This window comes from Dama dama, chromosome 19 (genome assembly GCF_033118175.1).
Source record: "Dama dama isolate Ldn47 chromosome 19, ASM3311817v1, whole genome shotgun sequence".
Taxonomy (NCBI): Eukaryota; Metazoa; Chordata; class Mammalia; order Artiodactyla; family Cervidae; genus Dama; species Dama dama.
The window spans coordinates 67,568,129-67,591,317 of NC_083699.1; the positions used below are offsets into that span (position 1 = coordinate 67,568,129).

A 23,189-nucleotide genomic window follows, 5' to 3' on the forward strand; every position below is an offset into this window, starting at 1 on the left:
GTTTTGAGGGTCAGGAGAAGTGTTCATGATGCTTCACATTACTGATCTCCACTTCCTTGCACCTGGACAAGAAGAATTGGCATGTTACTGCAGGTCACCATCGTCCCCTTCTCACTGCTGAACCCCATATTTCATCAGGCTGCCGGTAAAAGCATTCTCTGCGTGACAACTTTTGATGTGCCGACCTGAGAAGAAGAGGTAGCCCTGGAGGTTTCTCCCTCCGTCCCTTCCTCCTTTCTTTTCCTTTCTTTCTTCTTGAGGGGGAATTATACAAAACGACTTTGAAATAAATGGTTTTCTGGGACCGGCCTGAGCTACCCTTACGAGTGAGTGCCATGCACTCAGCCGTGTCTGACAGAGGCGACCCCATGGACTGTAGCCCGCCAGGCTCCTCTGTCCGTGGGGTTTCCCAGGCAAGGATACTGGAGTGGGTTACCATTCCCTCCTCCAGGGGATCTTCCCGACCCAGGGATCGAACCCACATCTCCTGTGTCTCCTGCACTACAGATGGATTCTTTACCTGCTGAGTCATCAGGGAAGCCCTTCTCTTATTTGGAAGCTAATTGGGTGGCAAGGTGCTTCTCAGTTACCCCTTTCTCCCAGCTCAGGGTCTCTGCCCTCAATTACATCTTACCCTTGTGTGGATAGCTGTTATAAGTCCAGGCTTATACTACTCACCACAAGACAGGCCAAGAACAATTTGTTGGGGCAAGAAACAGCAACTTTAATTAGAAAGACAGCCGACTGAGAGGATGGTGGACTGGTGTCCCAAAGATTCATCTTCCCCAAGTTAGATTTCAGGCTTCTTTTACACTAAAGGAGTGTGGGGTGGAGTCCTGGTTCTAGCCAGACTCCAGAGGTGTTCATTTCTTCTTGCCTGCAGCCATTCACAGGTGGGCCTGGCCAGCTTGTTTCCTGTGAGTTAAAGGTATTTTAGTTATTTTCACATTGATGTTTTGTTGGTTTTATTTTTTTACAGTTTCAACTTATTATTTTATTTTGAAATGTAGCCAATTAACAATGTTATGATAGTTTCAGGAGGATAGCAGATGGACTCAGTCATACATATACGGGGCATCCCTGGTGGTTCAGATGGTAAAGAATCCACCCGCAATGCAGGAGACCTGGTTCGATCCCTGGGTTGGGAAGATCCCCTGGAGAAGGGATAGGCTACCCACTCTAGCATTCTTGCTTGGAGAATTCCATGGACCGAGGAGCCTAGCGGGCTACAGTCCATGGGGTTGCCAACAGTCAGCCGTGACTGAGCCACTTTCATACATATACATGTATCCATTCTCCCCTAAACTCTGCTCCCATCCAGGCTGCCACGTAAGCTAGAGTAGAGTTCCTTGTGCTTGTTGTAGGACCTTGTTGGCTAGCCGTTTTAAATATAGCAGTGTGTTTAAAACAAAGGTATTTTAGCTTAATACTCATTACCTGGGAGGCAGAATTCCCAGAGATGGGCCATTAGTGTATAATTTAAAGTTTATAGGCGACATCCCTGTAGTGATTAACTTGTAATAGAATACCAATGTTCTGCTTTATTACATAGCCCAGTACAGTGTTTAATTGAAACAACCAGAGAGTGCATTCCTAACATCTAACATTTCATGATTACACGCACCTTTTTATTAAAGGTAAAATGTGCCCCGTGATTAATTGGAACAGCAGAAACAGCCCCCTCGTGCGTGCTACCATGAGCCCGAGGACTGGATTGCCTTCCCCTCCCTTCTGGACCGCAGGCTCGTCCCCTAGTTTTCACTCGGTTCTGCCTTTGTCTTTGTAAGTTTCTTCATGAAACGGTCGTTAGGTATCACTCTTTGACTATGCTGTTTCCTACAGGAACTCTGACTCATAAATCATTTCCAAGCACCGGCTGTGTGTGACTCTTCTTGTTGCTCCACATCTAGGCTCAGAATGTCGTCATTCTCTCGTTCTCAACATCCTGATATGTGTTATGTGTTATCTCAGTGTAGCTTTCATTAGCATTTCCTGGGTTACTAATAAGATCGAAGTTTTTCCTATGTTCAGTGGACATTTGGTGGCCTCTTTTATGAATGCCTGTCCAACTTCTGTTTTTTTACATTGAATTGCATGTCTTCTTACTGATTTACAGGGGTTCTTTACATTTCTGGATATGAATAGTAGGTTAGATGTGTTAAAAATATTCTCATCTACTCCATGACTTGGCTCCTTAATTCTTTTAATAGTATCTTTTGATGGTAGTATCTTAATAATATCAAGAACGTCTTGATATTTTCTTAATTTTGATATAGTTATCAACTTATCAGTATGTCATTTTATATTTTAATGTTTTTGTGCCTTATTTACAAAATCTTCCCCATTGCGAAATTATGAAGATACTGTTTTTACTCTTTTACTGTTTTGCCTCTCACATTTATATATGCAGTTCACCTGGAATTGACTTTTGTAATGGTGTGAGTTAGTCAGTTTTCTTTTTCCTGTATGCATATTACATTTCTTTAGCACCATTTTCTAAGAATTCTTTCTTCACTGCTCTGCGTGGCACCCCTTAAAAAAATCAAGTGTGTCCATATACGCATGAATCAGTGTCTGGGCTTTCTTCTCTTTTCCATTGTTTTGTTTGTTTATACCTGCATGAATATCACTGTAAAGCAAGTTGTCTTACCTCATTCTTCTGTTTTTTTTTTTTTTTTCGGTTGTGCCACTTGTTATGTGGGGTCTTAATTCCCCACCAGGGATCAAACCCTCACCCTCTGCATTGGAAGTGTGGAGTCTTAACCTCTGGACCATTGAGGAAGTCCCCTTACCTCATTCTTCTTTAAGAGTATCTTGTCTGTTTTTGAGCTTTGCATGTTCAAACATGTTTTAGAATCGTTTTATCAAGTTCTACAGAAATCTTGTTGCAATTTTGATTGGATCTGCATTGAATCTGTTGATTAACTTGAAGAGAATGGACATCTTGTTAAGTCTTTCAGTCCATGAATGTGGTATAGCTTTCCATTTATTTAGGTCTTCTTTCAATAATACTTTGTAGTTTTCTGTGTAAAGATCCTGCACATCTTATATAAAGTTATTCCCGTATTTTTAAGATTTTTTGATGCTAATGAAAATGTATCATTTAAAATTTTTATTTTCTGTTGGTGCTGATACATAGAAATAAAACTGAGTGTTCTATATTGATGTAACTAGCAAAGTTCCCAAACATTAATTCTAATGATTCACTTCTAAATTCTCCTGCTTATACTATGTAAAAAACGATTATCCTCTGCAAATAGTTAAAGTTTTATCTATTTTCTCCCAATTCCTTGGCATTTTATTTCATTTTCTTGCTTGTGTAATGACTAGGACCCCAACACAGTTTATGATGTGTTGTGATAGTAAGCCTCTTCATCTTTTTTCCCAGCTTAAAAAAAATTAGATTTCAGTGTTTCACCATTAAAGTATGAAGTTTACTGTAGGTTTGACAGGTGCCCTTTTTGATTGTTAACATTAGTTTTTATTTCTAATTTGCTAAGAATTTTTATCATGAATAGATAATGAATCTCATCAAATGCCTTGTCCTCTTTTATTTGAGATTATCATATTTTATTCTTTACAATGTAAATTTGATAGTTGATATTGGTTGAAGTAACCTTACATTCTTAGGATAAACTCAGCTTGATCATAGTACATACTATTCTGTTTTATATACTGTTGATTTGGTTTCTGGGATATTTCTTCAAGCTTTTTGCATATGCATTTATGTGTGAGATCAGTCTATAGTTTTCCTTTCTTATAATGTCCTAGACACATTGATATCAAGTTTTCCTTTTGTTTTAATTATCTGGACAAGTTTGTATAAGACTGACATTAATTCCTGTTTAGTCTGAATGTGCTGATAAATCATTCTGGGTTTGGAAGTTTTCTTCATTTTTCTGAAGATTTCTTTTAAGAAGGTTTTAATCCATGTCTTTAATCACTACAGGAGTTCACGTTTGTATTTCTCTGAAAATTTTGATAAATTACGTTTTTAAGAATTTTATCAATTTCAGCTAAATTTTCACATTTATTGATAGTAAATTGTTTGTAATGTGCTGTTATAATTTTCCTAATGTCTGTAGGATCTATAGTAATGTCCCCCTTTTCATTCTTGACTTTATTTCAATCTTTCCTCTTTTCTCCTTATTTATACTTATCAAGGATTTGTAAATAATTAATCTTACCAAAGAACTAGACTGGGTTTTAATTTTCTCAGCTGTTTGTTCATTTTCTGTTTCACAAATTTTATCCTTATCAGTTTTATTTTTCTCCTTTTTTCTTTGTTTTTTTTTTTCTAGCTTCTTAAGATTAGTAACTTTACCCATTTCCCATGAGAGCTTAAGGGCAGAAACAGTAACACTGTTGTCTGAATCCATTTCACATTTACTCTTCTTTGTTTACAGAACCTAACCTACCTCAAGTTAGAGTTAGGATATAAATAATCTCTACAGCCATCACTCCATACCATGTTTTAAAATTTGTTTTAATTAGAAGCATTTTATGTCACATGTCCTTTAAATTATTCTTGTCAATTCTCGTTGCCCAAATGAGTCAATAACAACTGTCTGTAGATGCCAAGATATTTCCTTATTTGGTACATTTCTCAGAATTATCTTACCTGCACATTATCTGTTCCTTTCATGTTGAATCAACTCCTTTACCAGTTTTGAAATTTCTTTTTTTTAAAAAAACATTTTAATGTTTTCCCCCCATAATCTGAACACATTCTAATCTTGTGGGACTCAACTAAAATTTCATTTTCCCCAAATGTCTTGTTTTAATGAGTCTCACATCATTCTACCAACATTAATTTAATAAAGCTAGATACTCAAATATTTCTGGGATGAGTGAATAAACTTGTACTTTTTTGTATCTATATGAACGTGCATTATTTATGTTATTTATGTATTTTATGAAGTGCAATCTGTAGCCTATTATGTTTTTATTAGTAGATTTATTAATACACTTAAATTTTGTGCCATTTTAATATTTCTATGCCAGAATATGCTTTGCATTTTTTCTGATTACATAAACAGCATGTGTTATAGCTCAACTTTCCCCAAATGTTTGACTTAAAAAGAGGGAGTTATCTCACATCCCAACTGCTATACTGAGTTTTATACCTCAAGATGTTTTCTCTGCATTTACTAAAATTTATCTGGTAATTTTTAAAACTTATGATACCTTAAACATTTTCTATACAGTGGATTTAAATCTCTGTAGTCTATTTAGTCTCTGATAGAATTCAACTTATTTTCTTTTTTTATGATAAATAAAAGGTTAACATTCTTGTACCTGTCTTTGTTGTGAATATCTCTAAAAGATGGATTTGTCAGATGGAAATTGCTGAGTCAAAGGAAAAATTACTTTCTGATATGGTATTAATCTATATTCCTAATAAATGAGCATGAGAGTGCTCTTTCCTCCACATTCTTGCAATGTTGCAAAAATTAAAGGTTTTTTCACTTTTGAAAATATTAAATATGGATAGGCCCAAAATACTATGTTTTTGATTTTAATTTCTTCCTCATTTTGATTTTTTTAAAATTTCATGTAGATAGTGAAATATTATGATAACAACTTACCTCATTCATGTTATTTAACTTTATTAATTTAAAAATCTTTATTGCCTACATCTATATAACTGACATATAACAATGTATTATAACAATTATATAATTGACACTCTATATAATTGACATATAATAATGTATTAGTCTTAGATGTATGACATAATGATTTGATGTATATATATATATACTAATATTATGAAACAGTTATCACAGTAAGTCTAGTTAACATCCATCACCACACCATTTTCTTGTAATGAGAACTTTTAAAATTCACTCTCTTAGCAACTTTCAAATATTCAACATCGTACTATACTTATAGTCATCATGCTGTATATTACTTTCCCAGGGCTTAAGATAAATACCTTGTAATTGGGTTCTGTGCTTTTTGATCACCTTCACCCACCCCTCTCCTCCTGCCTCTGGCAATCAACAATCTGTTCTCGGTGTTCATGCATTTCCTCTTCTTATTACTATTATTCCACTTATGAGCCCATGCAGTGTTTGTCTTTTTCTGTATCACTTACTTTACTTAGCATAATGCCCTCAAGGTCCATCCGTGCTGTTGAAAATCGCATAATTTTATTCTTTTTTATAACCAATATTCCATTTTATATATAAACCACACTTTCTTTATCCATTCATCCGTTGATGGGCACTTAGCTTGTTTCCATGTCTTGACTATTGTTATTAATAATAATGCTACAGTGGACAGGAGAGTGCAGATATTTTTTGAGATAGTGATTTCATTTCCTTGGAACAAATATCCATAAGTAGAATTGCTGGTTCATGTGGCAGTTGTATTTTTATTTTTTGAGGAACTTCCATACTGTTTTCCATAGTGCCTGCACCAATTTACATTCCTACCAACAGGGTGGAAACGTTCCTTTTTCTCCATTTCGTTGCCAACACTTGCTATTCTCCTTTTTGTTTTTGATGATAGCAGTTCTAACAGGTATGAGGTGACATTTCATTATGGTTTTAATTTGTGTTTCCCTACTGATTGGAAGGACTCATGTTGAAGCTGAAACTCCAATACTTTGACCACCTGATGTGAAGAGCTGATTCATTGGAAAAGACCCTGATGCTGGGAAAGATTGAGGGCAGGAGGAGAAGGGGATGGCAGAAGATGAAATGGCTGGATGGCATCACTGACTCAATAGATGTGGGTTTGGGTGGACTCCGGGAGTTGGTGATGGACAGGGGGGCCTGGCGTGCTGCGGTTCATGGGGTCACAGGAAGTCGGACACGACTGAGCGACTGAACTGAACTGACCTGATTGGTGATCCTGAGCACTTCTCAAAGCTGTTTACATCCCATTGGTTTGGCTGGCCAGCAGGCACTTTTATCCACGCACCAACTGTTTGCTTATGTAATTCTTTTTAGGTCAATACATCTCATCTAGCAATATACTACTGTTGACTTTCCCATTTGTCATTTATACATAGACTGAATTATACTGTGAAGCTGATCAAACTGAATTGCTCAGTCCCAGTGTTTTCCGGCTGGGATGATTTTGCCTCCACTCCATAGGTATATTTGGCAGTGTCTGAAGACGGTTTTTGTTGTCATAATGGAGGGTAGAGAAGATGCCACTAGCATCTTGTGGGTGGAGACCACGTATGCTAACATCCTCCAATGCCCAGGACAGCCTCCCAACGACAAAAAGTTATCCAGTTCCAGAGTGCTGTTAGTGCAAAGGTTGAGAAACCCTATGGTCTGTTCCGAATAACAAATTTAGTGTGTTCATGATTTGTTCTTCTGTCAGTAGACCACATTACATCTGTGCTAAGGCACTTACTGGTTTTCAGAAGTCGGGATGTGTCTACAATTGATGGATAAGGAAGTTTTGTGGCTAATTTTGTTGGGCCAAGTGATTCTTTTCTTTCCTAGTGATATATTAAGTCATGGGGTGCTTTCCATCTTACATCCACAGTCTTATGTTGATGAAATATGTTTATGACTCTGTCTTATCCTTTCTTTTATGTATACATATGCATCAATCTAATTTTAGCATAGGACTAGAAGTCCTACTCAGCATGACAATGTAATTGCCATAGTTATAGACATTAAAAATCAATCTGTGTCTAGCCTTGTATCTATAGTCATTCTACTCTGTGCCTGCTTTAAAGGTAAAATGCAATATTCAATGTCTGAAACAATTTTATATTTGATTTTGTATTAAAATAGCTCCTCTTGGATTTAGTAAATAGACGATATTGATAGAATGCTCAAATTTGGTGCAGAGGATGGATTCCTCCATTTGGGGGGTTCTGAATCATTTTGGTTTCTATTGATTTTTCTCCTTCACTTATATACGTTACTGTTAAAATTCAGGCAGATGATTGGGAATTCAAATGATTTCCACATTAAGTGGGAACATTTTAGATTGCTAGATTTTTCACCTTAAACCTCTCTGTTTTCTTATATTTACAAGCACTTTGACTTATTCAAGGAACTCCACACCTAACGAGTCTCGGGAAAAGGTAACAACAGAAATATCTCGTTTTCAGGATAAATTCTTTCAGATCATGTTTTGTGAAAGGTGTTGATCACTAAACTGGAACCTAGTCAGATAACAGCAGCACAGTTTAGGGAAGTGAGCTTTTATTCTGGGCTCTTACTGAAGGAAATCTGTATGTGTTCAGAGGGAAATGGATTTTAATGTGTAACTGTCAGTTCTTTTTTGCATTTATAAGTGAGAAAAGAAAACTAAGATAGTTAAAGGGTGGCAGTTTTGAGTTATTAAGAATGATTTGGATTAGCCTCAACTTCTTTGGGTCAGTACAAGGTAGCCGCTGATATTTCACATCTGGTTTTGGTTTGCAGTAAGGAACAAAGAAGCCCAAGGTATGTGTAGCCCCATTGTTAGGGGTCTCTGCGCTCTTTTAAAGACAAAGGGCTTCCCACTCCAAAGGTCCTGAAATACTTTTAACTCCAATTTACAGATTAAGCGAAACCACTTAGGTTAAGGGTCATTTAAGGCAGTTGAACAATTTCTTTGTGAACTTCCCAGTTTTCTGGCTGTTAAAAGAAAATAATAAAAGAAAAAGAGCTTGCCCAGCACAAGAATTCCATAAAACGGAGAGAGACGTGTGAGACACATTAATGGTTTCCATTCCTGATGAAAAGCTCGAAACAGCTTTAAGTAACATGGAATCAAATATCTCAAACCCTAGCTCAGTCTGGGAGGTGAAGTTTGGGTGCTCCGGCTGTCCAGGAGGGGAACAGTGATCCTTCATCTACAAGAAGCATTTGGGGGTTTAAAAGCAGAATAGCTGACCTTTGAAAAATGAAATCTCAGACCTTCCGGGAGAATTCCACTCAAGACTGCACCTTTTTCTTGTCCACTTTTGAGGATGAGCGCACGTGACTGTTGTTTTTGGAAACTGAGTCCTACTGTGTGTCTCTTCGCCCACCCTAAAGCTCTCATCTGGTGCGTGGCCAGAATCCACCATTGCCTCCTTCCAGACGGCTCTCATTACAGTCAAAACTTGACCGATGGCAGCCCCCAAGGCGTGCTGGAAATCTTCGAGACGGCCATAAGGACACAGAGCTCCTGATTTCTAGGAGCTAATGTTTCAGGAAAAATAATAACAACACCTTCTAAACACTAGGGCTTTTCTTTTTCGTAACTCGAGGTAATGAATCCTCTCCTTCTGCTTCTCATGTCTCACCCCCCCGCCTTTTCTGTGAAGTCACAGAGGGGGAAATTAAAGGTTTCCCACGTCTCCATGGGAGAGTCATCTGGGGTTGATGGGCAGAGAAGTTTCTAGAAAACGGAAGCGGGGGCACCAGCAGTGTGAAGCCTGGGGAGCCGCTGGCGTTGGGTGTGAACTGAGGGTGAAGGTCAGGAGTGGAGCAGCAGGGGTTCCACCTGGGTGGGGTCCAGGGACCCCGAGGCACTTAGGCGTTTAATGAGCAGAGGGCAGAAGAAAAGCCCTTAAATTCACATCTTTTGTCCCTTCTCTTGTTGAGATACTATTGTGATTTTGCCATCTTTCTGTCTCCAGCTAATATGGGAGTCTTTTGGTTCGTTTGTTTGGCTGAGGACCTCTTGTCTTCTTTTCTGCATCTTCAATGGCTGACACAAAGCTGAGTGTATAATGGGTGCCAGCAAATGTTTGATGAGTGGATAAATAATCACGTAGAAAAAAGGTGGTTCTGCTGTAACAACGTGGCAAAAAAGTAAAAGCTCTTCTGATGCCCTCCTCCTTCGTCACTGAGGCTGACAAGTCACTTTAAAACTTAGTGGCTTCAAATCATAATGATCATCTGATCATTGATCACAGCAATCACGTGTGTGGTCATTGTGATCTGATATTACTACTCCTCATGGTTCCAGTATTATTACCTGGAGAATCCCATGGACGGAGGAGCCTGGTGGGTCCATGGGGTCGCAAAGAGTCGGACACGTCTGAGCGACTTCACTTTCAGTTTCACTTTCATGGTTCCAGGGCTGGGAGGGGCAGTTTTCACTTGGGGTCTCTCAGGTGGTTGCAGTCAAGGGGCAGCTGGGGCTGGGGTCATCTTGAACGTTGCCTCACTTGCACCTCTGAGGGTTGGTGCTGCCTGCGGGCCAGGTTGATCGCCCACAAACGACCTCTCCGTGGGCCTCGGGCTTCCTCTCAGGGTGGCGGTTGAGACGTAAGAGGGGCTGCTCCCCAGGAAGCCAGGTGGAAGCTGTATCACCTTCACGGGTCACCTTGGAAGTCGTGTCGCTGAACTTACCCTGCAGACACCAGCCCCCCAGCTTGGACGGGAGCAGTGTTGACGTCACCCTGTAAGATGGGCTTGTGTGACAGGACGTCTGACTGGAGCATCTCGGGAAATCTGATTGTCATGGGTGAGACTGCAAATGCATAGAAATGCAGTGAATCTGTCCTTCAGTTCCCATGAAGCCGACCTGGTTGCTGAGATAGTTTAGCTGGAAATACTTTTCATCACGGTTCCCTTTGGACAATGACCAGGGCCTTGGGGTGTAGGAATGACAGCCTTTATTTTATTTTGTGACTCGGGGAAGTCTGCATTAAATGCAGCGTGATGCAGGTGCGATAAAAGGCATGTACTCATTCACTTGTTCAGTCTTCTTTTTTTCTTGTTTAGTCATTCCGTGTTTGTTTATGATTGACTCTCCATTCCCTGCCAGGTACTGTGGGTCAGTTATTGAGATGGGAATCCCATAAAGTACAGAGCAGAAGATGTCTTAGGCACCACTTGCCTCCGTCACTTCTCAGCACCTTGATCTGGGGGGGACTTGCTCAAGAAAGTCACCTCTGAAGTTAGCCCGGGCAGGTGGCCTGGATGCTTGGGAGAGGGGTTGGCAGACTGCTGGGAGAGCAGGCATCACGGTGGGTGGGGGCAGAGAGGCTGTCTCTTTATTCTTCTCTGGATCTCTGCATTAGTATGCTGTCTGCCTGTCATCCGTCTTCATCATTATCATCATCGTGTGTGTGTGTGTGTGTGTGTGTGTGTGAGAGAGAGAGAGAGAAGGAGAAAGGGGAAGGAAGTGGGAAGGCCTTGGATGGCTCACAATTTAAGCAGCAGCTTTCATCTTCATTTCGAGTGAAAATCTTGGGACTCGTCCACCAAGCCGTTGAAAACCAGCTGAAGAGCACAGATGCTGGGCATGGTCCCTTCAGACTTGAGGGAAGAGATAGTGGTCTAGCCACCCCGCTTCAAGGCTTCCCTCATAGCTCAGAAGCTTCCCTCGTAGCTCAGTTGGTGAAGAATCTGCCTGCAGTGCAGGAGACCCAGGTTCGATTCCTGGGTCGGGAAGATCCGCTGGAGAAGGAAATGGCAACCCACTCCAGTATTCTGGCCTGGAGAATCCCAAGGACAGGGGAGCCTGGCGGGCTACAGTCCATGGGGCCACAAGAGTCGGACGTGACTTAGGGACGAAACCACCACACCACCGCTCTTCAGGGACGCCACCACGGCTGGACGTGTGACAGCTCTGACTATCACTGTCACCACCCACCCCCGTAGAGCCTCAGGTTCACGTTAAACTGTGGTCCCCTCAAGGCCTCTCCCCGGCTGCCCATTGGCACAGCGCATGCTGCCTTTCCCAGGGCTCCTGGGCGTTTTCATTCATTCAGTCTTCACTCGCTCATTCATTCCTTCTGCATTTGCTGGCTGAGCACCAGCCCTGTGACGGAGCCCTGGGGGCCCCTGGGGACCACTCTTCTCAGTCTCTGGGGTGCGGCAAGGGTGGCCCAGAGCAGCGTGTGCAATGCCTGCTAATCCCTCCTTTGAACAGGCCTGCAGACGTACTAATGGATGGGTAGGTGGACGTCTGCCCAGGTGAGTTAGACGACTCGTTCAGTCCCCACGCAGGTGAGGACAAGGCTAGCCCTAGAACCCACTGCCCTGAGCCAAGGCCCCTGAGATCGGGGTGCCCTGGGCTCCCCCTGCAGCCTGGGCTTGTTGATTTCACCTGTGGCCCTAGGCGGCGGCCTGCGCTCGCAGCCTCAGTTTCCCACAGAACCAGCTTAGAGTAGGCAGTCAGGGTTGTTGCTAGGCTTCCCTGTGGCTCAGCTGGTAAGGAATCTGACTGCAATGCGGGAGACCAGGGTTCCACCCCTGGGTCGGGAAGATCCCCTGGAGAACGGAAAGGCTACCCATTCCAGCATCCTTGCCTGGAGAATCCCATGAACAGGGGAACCTGGCATCCATGGGGCCGCAGAGTTGGACACGACTGAGTGACTAACATGTACATAGGGTTGTATATGTCTTTTGGTTGGACTGTCTTTTGCAGACGATGTCCTTTGTCTAGAGCTGGATCAGGGAGAAGCTGGCCGAGGAGTCCCCTGCTCCTAATGGTTTCCAATGCCTCATGCCACGCACTACTCTGCCATTTACGTGCCCAAGTCAAGCTTGTTTCCCTTTAGAAATCACAGACGGACAGATGAAATACTGCCTTAATTTTCCTTCTGTAGAATACGCTGCACACAAACCTCTGCTCCACTGGCAGACCGAGGGGAAAATCCGTCGTCAACCGCAGTTACCGGGGGGCCCCTCAGATGTCGGTGAGAGCACCCCCTCTGACAGGCAGAAGCACAAACAGCCCTCACCCACTGACCTCACTCTTCCTTGGTACATGAACCGAAGTGAAAGGAAAACAGTGACATATACAGATATGTTCAAGTACAAGTGAAGACAAAAAAGAGAAAAGTTGCAAAATCAAAACTTTTTGGGTTTTGCATGTATTTCCAAGGCACTGAATTTTGCTTAAAGTGTATAGCCTGTTGATGACTATCAAAGTCTGTGTAATTGCATAATAGGATTATTCTCAAGAAAATGCTTGTATTTAGTTTCAAGGCTCATTTTATTCAACTCTATTTATGTATACCTCCATATTGTGTATCATTTTGACGTGTTGCATTATAAGCAATTGAGATACTACAGGCTTTAAAAAAAATTTTTTTTTAATAAAGGAAGAGACCACAAAGTCTCTTTCACATTTTACAGTATAATCCATATCCCACTGTTCTCAAGTCTGAAAAGGATATCTGACTCTAGGCAAGGTGCTATCCCTGAAACCAGAAAATAAATGCATTCAGAATTTACCACTTATTTGATGGCACTTGCACTGGGGGCTTACTGAACCCTTTAGAATTATTGTGAAATAGAATATTTTTCAGAGCTTGAAATTATTCACAGTGATGTAGAACAATTATACAATTTCTATGGTCAGATCTCACCCAGAAGAATGAATTAGTCTTGGGTGCAGATCTGTTTATATTTATTTTTTATTATTTGTATTTCCTTATGTCCCATGATATTGAAAACATTTTAATTTTCAAAGAATTCCTACATTTTGAATGTTGGACTGTGATTTTAATGGATTAAAATGAGATAACTTCATATTGTTATAATACCAATTCAAGAAAAGTAAAAGGCAAAAATTAGGCGTACTCATCTCTCTTCTAAAGACCTTTTAGAGGGACATTTAGCGCCCTCTAGTGACCACAGCCCCAGCCGTTCAAAAGGAAATTCCCTGCAAAGCCTCTGGTTTCCAGCTAGCAAACAAACCAAGCGGTGTAGTTCTTTGGACAATAGGCAGTTGCTTCCTAAAATTCTTGAGGGAGGATTCTTTTTGTAGGTGTTATAAAGGGTAAAAGAGTATCCACTAGGCAAACGGTGGCTTCTGTGGCCACTCACTGACGATACATTCAGAAGGAACATTTCCACTTGTCCTTTCCCAGGTGATAGGCTGATGTGTTGGGGTCGGATGCAGACTGAATTCATCTACCTCCTAGTTGCCAATCAGCTCGGCGCATTTAAATAGAATTAAGCAAGTTTTCTTTTCGTGAGGGTGAAGTAGGAAAAAAAAAAAAAAGGCCTGTGCTCTGTACCTTCCAAAAGAGAAAGGTTCTTTACATCTCTTTGCAGAGGGAGAGGGTGTGGTCCAGAGAGGGTGCACGTGGAGAGGATGCCCTGCAGAGGAGGGGCATGATGCAGAGAGGGTGCAGCGTAGGGAGAATACAGCCTGGCAGGGCTGCCGGAGGGGGACAGACGCTGTTTGCCTCGCCTGCCTTCAAGTGTGGGCCTAGGACTCAGTTAAGTCAGCAGGTTGCCTGATTACACCCATGCAAATCTAAATGCACTATTTATGGCACAGCGCGTGGTTCTGTGGTTTCCTTTCTGATTCCATTTGCGATAGAAATAAATCAGCAAAAGCATAAACAAATTGTTGTTGTTGTTCATTTGCCAAGTCGTATCCGGCTCTTTGCGACCCCATGGACTACAGCATGCCAGGCGCCCCTGTCCCTCACTGTCTCCCAGAGATTGCTCAGATTCCTGGCCTTTGAATCGGTGATGCTATCTAACCATCTCGAGCTCTGTTTCCCCCCTTCTCCTTTTACCTTCAGTCTTTCCGAGCATCAGTCTTTTCCAATGAGTCAGCTCTTCGCATTAATTAAGTGGCTAAAGTGTTGGAGCTTCAACATCAGTCCTTCCAGTGAATAGTCAGGGTTGATTTCCTTTAGGATGGACTGGTTTGATCTCCTTGCTGTCCGAGGAACTCTCAAGAGGCTCCTCTAGCACCACAGTTTGAAAGCATCAGTTCTTTGGTGCTCAGCCTTCTTTATGGTCCAGCTCTCACATCAAAATTGAGTGACGTGGAAAGAAAAGTCGTCTCAGTCTGAGACTGAAACAGCCTTTATAAGCAAGGGGAGCAGATGTGGACAGCAGGCTTCTCTGTAAATTTCCATTAACTGAGTGGCATTATGGTGCAGTGTGAGTGATCTTTCTCTGGGCCATAGTGTATCATTTCTTTAAGAGATAATTTACAAAATCATTATACATTAAGACAAAAATAACTGCTGATTTTTAGTATCTTATAAGTGAGACTGACAAATTAAAAAAAAAAATTTAGAAGTATAACAAGTGTTCAAAATCGAAGTTAATTTCAGCAGCCCCAGATAACTTCTTGGGGTGGCTGGGGGGAATGACTGAGGACAGTGACTCAGACATAGAACCCTAGATCTGAGTAGCTGGTAGAGGGGCAGGACAGCCTTAAGGTGGATGGCCACGTACCTTTTTGAATCCTCCAGTTATGGGGTATGGATGCTGGGCTATCTGTGGTGATCAGTGGCAGTCTGATGACTATAACATTTATACTTGTTTATGCCCCAGTTACATGAATGAAGACCTTGAAATGCGCTTAATGGCTCATAAATTGTATATAGAAGCATGATCTTTTAAACAGGAAATTTTAATGCTCCTTACTAAATGATTGTGTCAAAAATAATTATTCTTGTTTCTTTTGTTTTTGCTTTTTAATTAAAAAAATGTGTCATTTCTTGTTAGATTGCGCATATAGGGGGTATCATACAAACCTACTGTATATCACAGGAAACTCTGCTCCATGTCGTGTGGCAGCCTGGATGGCAGGGAGTCTGGGGGAGGATGGATACGTGTCTATGGATGATTGAGTCGCTCTGTTGTGCCCCTGAAACTGTCATAACCTTGTTAGTCGTCTACACGCCAATGTAAAATAAAAAGTTAAAAAACTTTTTTTTTCAGCCTTAAGTATTAAATTGACATACTTAGGGTTCCTGATACGGGTTTTAATACTCCTGCATTTTTAGAACCATTGGGTAAGAGGCAGAGTTGGCAAAACTTGAGGATATAGGTGATGCTTATGAAATCGTGTCCACTGAAATCGTTGCTCCATCTGGGCCTAAAGAACTGAACTTGACACATGGCTTCAAAATGAAGGAAATTGCAGCCTGGTGTTGAGAAGTTGAGGATTTACTGTGTGATAACAATTTCCTTGGTTTAGATTAGTTCAAATCCACCGAGACGCTAAAGAATGTATTAACCACTTAGAGAAGCTGTTGAAACATTAGTTATTTAAATGGAAATTGGATTATTTCTTCACGTGTGGCTGGAGGGCATGCCACACACCGTCTTACCTAATGAAACTGTACTCGTAAAGTCTGCTTCGAATGGAAACGTTGGAAAGGTGGTCCTTACTGAGTAGACGCTGGTGACCTTGGGGCTAAGAGTGCCTTATGCTGGCTGTGTTCTCAGGCAAATCCTCCAATTGATAGAGACGGAAAAGTTCCACTGAGTGATGTAGTTTTCCATTGTGGGGGCCGCTCCAGAGTCCTGATCCTTATCTACAATCTCAGGCATGTCCCTGCCAAAAATCCGTGGGACATCCTTCTTGCCGGGCTCTCTTGAATAATCCAAATATTATACATTTTAAGGTTCATGTGTCATCCTAGGAACAATAAATATTCGGCACTTTTGTCCTATTGTTTTGTCCACAAAGAGTCTGTTTTATGGACTGATCCCAACCTCTGTGTGTGAGGAATCTGAGTCGCCGAACAGAGGCTTCCTGAACGCTGAGAACCCAGGCGCTGGACCGAGTCCTGCCATCTTTGTTCCTTAGTGCCCACCGGAGTGCCAGGCGTGGACAAGGCACTCATTGACTGGGGGAGGGGGGTGAAGCTGGAGAGATGGCCGTCACAATGCACGGAAGTGTCTGATTGGGTTTCCCTACTGAAATTAACCAGAAAGCTACTTTATACTTGTCGTTGTTTTTTAGTGCTAAGTCGTGTCCGATTCTTTTGCGACCCATGGACTGTAGCCCGCCAGTCCCCTCTGTCCCTGGGATTTCCCAGACAAGAATACTAGAGTGGGTAGCCTTTCCCTTCTCCAGGGAATCTTCCCAACCCAGGGATCGAACCCAGGTCTCCCAACTTGCAGGCGGATTTTTTACCAGCTGATCCATGTAGTGTTAGTCTCTCAGCCGTTTCTGACTCTTTGCTACCCCATGGACTGTAGCCCACCAGGCTCTTCTGGCCGTGAGGATTTTCCAGACAAGGATACTAAAGTGGGTTACCATTTCCTTCTCCAGGGTCTCTTCGTGACCCCGGGAGTGAACCCAGGTCTCCTATATTGCAGATGGTTTCTTTACCATCTGAGCTACCTGGGAAGCCCTACCCTATTTTTGTTGAAGTTTGGTCCACACACATATAGAGGTTGACAAACGGATATCCTATGCTGCATGTTATACAGATATTTACAGAAGAAATTGAACATTGCATGTTGCTTATGTAGCTTTTATATTACAGTGTAACTTAGGTTTATTGTAACTTTTTAAAAGAAAGAAATCTATTAGAACTTTTTATTTAACACTATATTATAAAAATTTTATAACTCAAAGAATAGAGCAGACAATACAATGAACACTCATATAAGCTATGATTGAGGTTTGGTGATTGTATAATTTTGTCATATTCACATTGTTATTTTTCATGAATTATTTTAAATAAGTTGCATAAGTTATTGGCTTTTTATCTTCAATACTTCAGAATGCAGCTGTAAATAGGCAGTTTTTCTACAAAGCATCATTAAAGCTTTTAATGTAAATAGTTAACAATAAATCTGTAATATGATGCAACAGTTGTCATATATTCAAATTTCTCTGGCAGCTCCAGAAAAGTCTTCGATGTCAAATTTGTTGATACCAATATCTAATTGTAGACCAGAATTTAGATTTGGGCTTTGGGCTTCTTAAAATAGTTAAGCAGATTTCATTCTGTTTTTATTATGTACTTGTTTATATCTTTATTTTTATTGAAATTATTATAACTTTTGAAAATACAGTGAACCAAGAGAGAAAGGAGGAAAAACAAAAAAGCAAAGATTCTCTGTTACTATTGTAGTACATAGCCTATTAATGTTTCTACTTTGCCTTTTTATTTTTAACAAAATGAGTCTGTGATATAATTCTCCATTATAACCTGACTTTTAACTTACCAGATACCGTACTGTAATTTTCCGTATCACTAAGTATTCATCTTCTGCATCGATTTCCTGCGGTATTTCCAGTAACAGTAAGTCTATCATGGTATGCATGTCGAATACAGGGATCAAGCTGTCAGTCATGAGTGAGTCTTCTGTTAGGTCTCCAACTACAATTCTGGCTTGTTACCGCCTTACTATGCTCAGACGTCATTTTCAACTGTGTTGCCCTCTCTCCAAGTGTTCTCAACCCTCGACCTTCCTGTGAGATCCCACGTGGAGAAGTTTGTAGGAGAACAAGGATGAGAATTTGTTGACTCTTTAGAAATGGGAAGATGTGGTTTTAGGATAATAAATGACAGTGCTCCTTTTATAGTTACAGTAATAGTAGGTTCTGCTTTACACTCTTTCCTTTTTCATTTGGAGTAAGATATGAATGGGCTTCCCAGGTGGCAAGGTGGTAAAGAATCCGCCTGCCAATGTAGGAGATGCAGGAAACGTGGGTTCGATCCCTGGGTCGGGAAGGTCCCCTGGAGTAGGAAGTGGCAACACACTCTAGTGTTCTTGCCTGGAGAATCCCATGGACAGAGGAGCCTGATGGGCTACAGTCCACGGGGTTGCGAAGAGTCCGGACACGCAGGATACAGACAGGCTGATGAAGGGTTTTGGTAACTCTATGGTCAGTGGGTCCATGACGGATAAATACAGAGTGGAAGTGTGCAATTTATTCACACGGATGCTACACCGTGACACCATGGTCTTTACTGTGGACCAAGGAGGGCAGAAAATGATCCTGGCTTGAGAGATTCATGGAAGGATGACCCATATGGAGGGTCTCTAAGATTGTCCCTGAAACGGGCCCACACAGTGACCTCAGGATGCCTTTCTCGAAGAAGCGGTGGTGTTGCATTGAAAGGCGCCTCAGTCCTTACGCTGCTGAGTCTGTTTGGTGGCAGAGGCTTGAGTGGGGGTGATGGGAGCGCCAAGTGATATATCTGTCTTTAGATGACTTCTGTCTAGAATAATGTTTGGGAAATGGTTTCTGCATTACTGTATTCTAATTAATAGATATGCCTTATGCTGTCAAAAGTCAATTAAAGTTCCCTTTTTTTTTCCCCCTAAGAATTTTGCATTAAATAGAGAATATCCTGGGCTGGGATGCTATTATGCTGCTGTTCTAGACATCCAGAATAATTCTCTTGGAAGATGGCAGAAATCAGTCAACATCTGTCATTAGAAATGAGGAAGATCTGCTGTTTTCATTTTGTAACCGAATTTATAGCTCATGATCTCAAAATGGAACTTTTGTTTCATCATTTTCTATAGTACATGCATTTTTAAAATAAGACAGAAGGAAACTTACGGGTGGAATCTTCAGAAAATAGATCAAAGAGTATCATCGGGTTTTCTGTATGAAAGTTCCAAGCAAATACATTAGTCTAATAAAATTTTATTAAGTAATAAAATTTGTATGTATATATATGCAAGAGAGGGAGAGGGCAAAGCAGATGTAAATTACTGAAGCTGGAGGAACTGGTAAAAAGGATATTAGAAGTTCTTTGAGTTATCCAGTAGCTTTTCTATAAGTTTGACAGTATTTCTTCTTAAAATGTCATGGGTGTAGAGTTGATTTACGATGTCATGTTCATTTCTGCTGCCCAGCAAAGTGACTTGGCTTTACATAGACAGATGCTTTTTCGTATTCTTTTCCATGATGGTTTATCACAGGGCAGTGAGTATAGTTCCCAGTGCCACACAGTAGGACCTTATTGTTTATCCATTTTTATATATAATAGTTTGCAAGTTTGCATTCGCTAACTCCAAACACCCACCATCCCTCTCCCACCCCGACCCACCCCCTTGGCAACCACAGATCTCTTCTGTATGCCTGTAGGTCTGTTTCTGTTTCCTCGATAGCTTCATTTGTGTCATATTTTATTTCTTTTTTAAAAATTCAAGTGAGCATTTAAAAAAAATTTATGGGTATGTCATATTTTATATTTCTCACATACATGATATCCTATGGCATTTGAAGTCTGACATTATTTCTGAATGAAGAGTTAAACATTTTCACTGTTCACTGTTTGATTGAGTTAGACAAGAACCGAGGAGTTCAGGGCAAGACCCCTCAAGGAAGAATTAAATCTCCATAAAAATGCTGCTGCTTTCCTGCTGCGGGGAACAAGGCTGGGCTAGAACCCAGGCCGCAGTGGTGCAGGGGTGACCTGGGGCCAGGCAGAACTTTCTTCCCTGGCTTTTTTTTTTTTTAAGCACAGTGGTTACCCTACTTAAGGATGCTCTTTGGAAAATTCATAATAGAATTCTGCTGATTAGGGTGCCACCGTTCACATTTAAAAAATGGATGCTTCTTAGCAGAGTTAAAAACAAGGAATCTCAGTGGAGCCGAAAGAGCGTTTTTTCCCCGCCCCCAGCTCTCCTGAATCCTCATGGAAGCTGCCCAGATAAAACAACTCAGTACTTTGAAATTTTAGGGGAAACACAATTTTAATCAGCCTGCCATCTCATTTATTGTTTGGAGATGAAAAGAGCGGAAATCAGCATCCCCTCAAAATGCAGATACTGAGCACTGGTCAGGGTCTGATTTTTACACGGAATGGGAATGAGACTTCTTACACATTCTCTTTGGGGCTTCTTTGTTTCTTTTCCTTCGTTCTTTCTTGCTTCCCCTTCTCTCTTTTTCTTTCTTCCTTGCATTCTCTCTTCCTTCCCCTCTTTCTCTCCATCCCTCCCGCTTTCTTTCTCTTCTTCTCCCTCCTCCTCTCCCTCCTCCCACCCCTCCTCCTCCTCAGGTTTCCTTCTCCTGCTGTTCTAAGCCAGGGGGGAAATCGTGGGATCAGTAAAATCTGTAGACACGCGGGCTCTTTTCTGGAGCTCTGACACAGGCAGGCCTGAAGTCTGTGTGAAGTCAGTTCAGTGACCGTCCACCTCTGAGACCGCGCACTGCGGGATGACTCAGGGTTGGGTCTATTGTGTTCTGCGGGTCCCCTCTGGAGACCACACCTCTTTACTGGCCCAGCTTTCGTGTGTGGGTCCATTCAAAGCAAAATGTTATTTCTTCCAGAGAACAAGTAATTTCCTGCAAGTGAGTAATTAAAAGGCCTGAAACCCTCTAAGGAATGTTCAGGCCTGCGTTAGCTGCACTTCCTCCAAGTGGAAAACATACTTGTGGCCCTGAACTTGCAGGTCGGATTTTAAAACGCTTAATGAGGATATGGCATCCCTGTGTAGCCAGGAGTTCTCGCAGGGTCTGCTGTCTACAGCCTGGACACTTGTCAGAGTGGGGTCAACTTGATGTTTTCAGCTAAAAAAACGTGTGTAGTTGTTTAAGTTCCTTAGGTCTTAAGTAAACATTTGAAAACAAGCATTTGACACGTTTATTTTCCTCTTTATTTCTCTTGGTCACTTTCATCCTAGAGTCTTTGCATTTTTAACTGGTTTCTTGTGTTCCATTGTGTCTGACTCTTTGTGACCCCAGGGACTGCAGCCCGCCAGGCTCCTCTGTCCATGGGATTCTCCAGGCAAGAATACTGGAGTGGGTTGCTGAGCCCTCCTCCAGGGGGATCTTCCCGACCCAGGGCTTGAACTTGCATTTCCTACATCTCCTGCATCGGCAGGCGGGTTCTTGACTGCTGAGCCACCAGGGAAGTCTGGTTTATTGTGGGGCTGATAGCAATTGTGTATGTTTGGAAGGAGAAAACGAAACTGTTCTGGAACATTCACGTTGAGATGCTGAACCAACGAAGGTTAAAAATCAGCAGGCGAAAGAATGACTGCCATTAAGCATCCTATTATTAAACATCCTCTCCTATCAGCAAGAAATAAGCACCACCTGCAGAGTTGCCTCTGGAGAGGATGGAGCAGGGAGTGTGATGCCAGGAGCCGCAGGTCCCGCATCCCGGGCGTGTGGCGGATCCGGGGAGACGCGGGCCCAGGAGGCCTGCCACCCAGCTGCAGGGCACCATCCACGCCCAGGGGCCCCGGGTGCTCGCCGCCCACGTGAAGGCATGCGGAGTCCCGCCACATCTGTATCCTGCCCCCCCCAGGCAGCGTGTCACACGGCGGCACACGGGGTCACACCTGCTGTGGCCATCCCAGGCCCAGGCAATTGATGTCTTTTTTTTTTTTTTAATTAAAAAAAAAATCTCCTGGCTGCATATCATCAAGAAAAACAACATTGTTTTCAGGGTCTCTTATCTCTCCACTCCCAAATATCCTGTTTCTTCGGGCTGGGCGGCCAGGACCAATAGAAACCTCTTCCTGCCATTGGCTGACTTCATTTCCCAGACTTAGCACAATCTCATCCGCTCTAAACAACCTCATCAAAACTACTTTCTGGTCAGAGAGAAGCAATAATTATTATTAACATTTATTAACGATCAATAAACTTGATTGCATTATGGCCAGCACTATTAAGGTAAGCAGAGGGGTCCTTTTCATTTGACCAAATCTTGTGCTTGCTCCTTTTTTCTTTGGTTTCCTTTATCAAGGCAGATAAGTTAGCATTGGGCAACACCCCCACTGCCACAATAGAGGACAACAAGATTTCCTTTGCACTGCCTAGTAAATTTCCTTTTTCCTACTCCAACCATCCGCAAGGCTTAAAAACTTCAAACTCAGAAAAAAGTTGGGGTTTCTAAATTCACGGTTGAGGGCTGTGGATGACTTTTGCAAAAGCTTTTCAGCGCGCGTCCGAATTTTCCTTTTCTTTTAACTGTCTCTAGCGGTGCCTGGAGGTGCCTCCGCGCTGGAAGGCAATGGACTTGGCGAGGTTGGAGGGCAGGGTCGGAGGCAAAGATGGGCTTGGAAATGTTGAACTTGCGGATGTTCTCGAAGGCCTCCATAGCATCAGGGATGCCAGCCGGTCCCTCTGGAGGTGAAGCAAGTGGCTGTCTGTCGGTCATGGGACTTGCCAGTGTTGCCTTGATTTTGTGGAACCTTCAGGCTGAGCACGGGGCGTTCTCATAACTGGCATGGTGGTAATTCGTTGTGTTCGGTTATGTATTTATCTTTAATAAAGTACCTACTTCTCGGAGCACTGTGAGTAGACTTTCTTCCCCGTGATGGTTGCCTTGTGGGAACTGCCTGTCTGTTCTCTGTGTGCTGGGGTGTGTGGTCTGATGCGTTGTTTTTCTTGCAGACGTTTCTGGTAAGTAGCATAGAGAGATGAAGGTGGAGGTGAATCTGTGGAGGTGAAAATACAAATGTGGCCTCATTCCTGGTGGTGAAGCCAGTTGGACGCTTAGTCAGCAGCATAAGAGTCCATGAAGTGGCCTGTTAACAATATTTTCAAGGCCAGATTGGTGACATTTGTAGAAACGAGAAAAAATGAGCAGC

At 42.1% G+C, this 23,189-nt stretch overlaps 1 protein-coding gene across 5 annotated transcripts in view; it reads left to right on the forward strand.

The window, feature by feature from the left end:
• Window positions 1–23,189, forward strand: part of ERG (ETS transcription factor ERG) — a 236,656-nt gene that overhangs the window by 84,703 nt on the left and 128,764 nt on the right. Inside the window, exon 1 of one of the 5 annotated variants that reach the window (XM_061167304.1) lies at window positions 22,141–22,269. The exons of 3 other annotated variants lie outside the window; for them this stretch is intronic. In XM_061167304.1, the coding sequence (XP_061023287.1) occupies window positions 22,252–22,269 (18 nt within the window). In that variant the 5' untranslated portion in view covers window positions 22,141–22,251. Of the gene's footprint in view, window positions 1–22,140; window positions 22,270–23,189 lie in introns of those variants that run through there. One more of the 5 variants, XM_061167306.1, reaches the window with a different exon arrangement.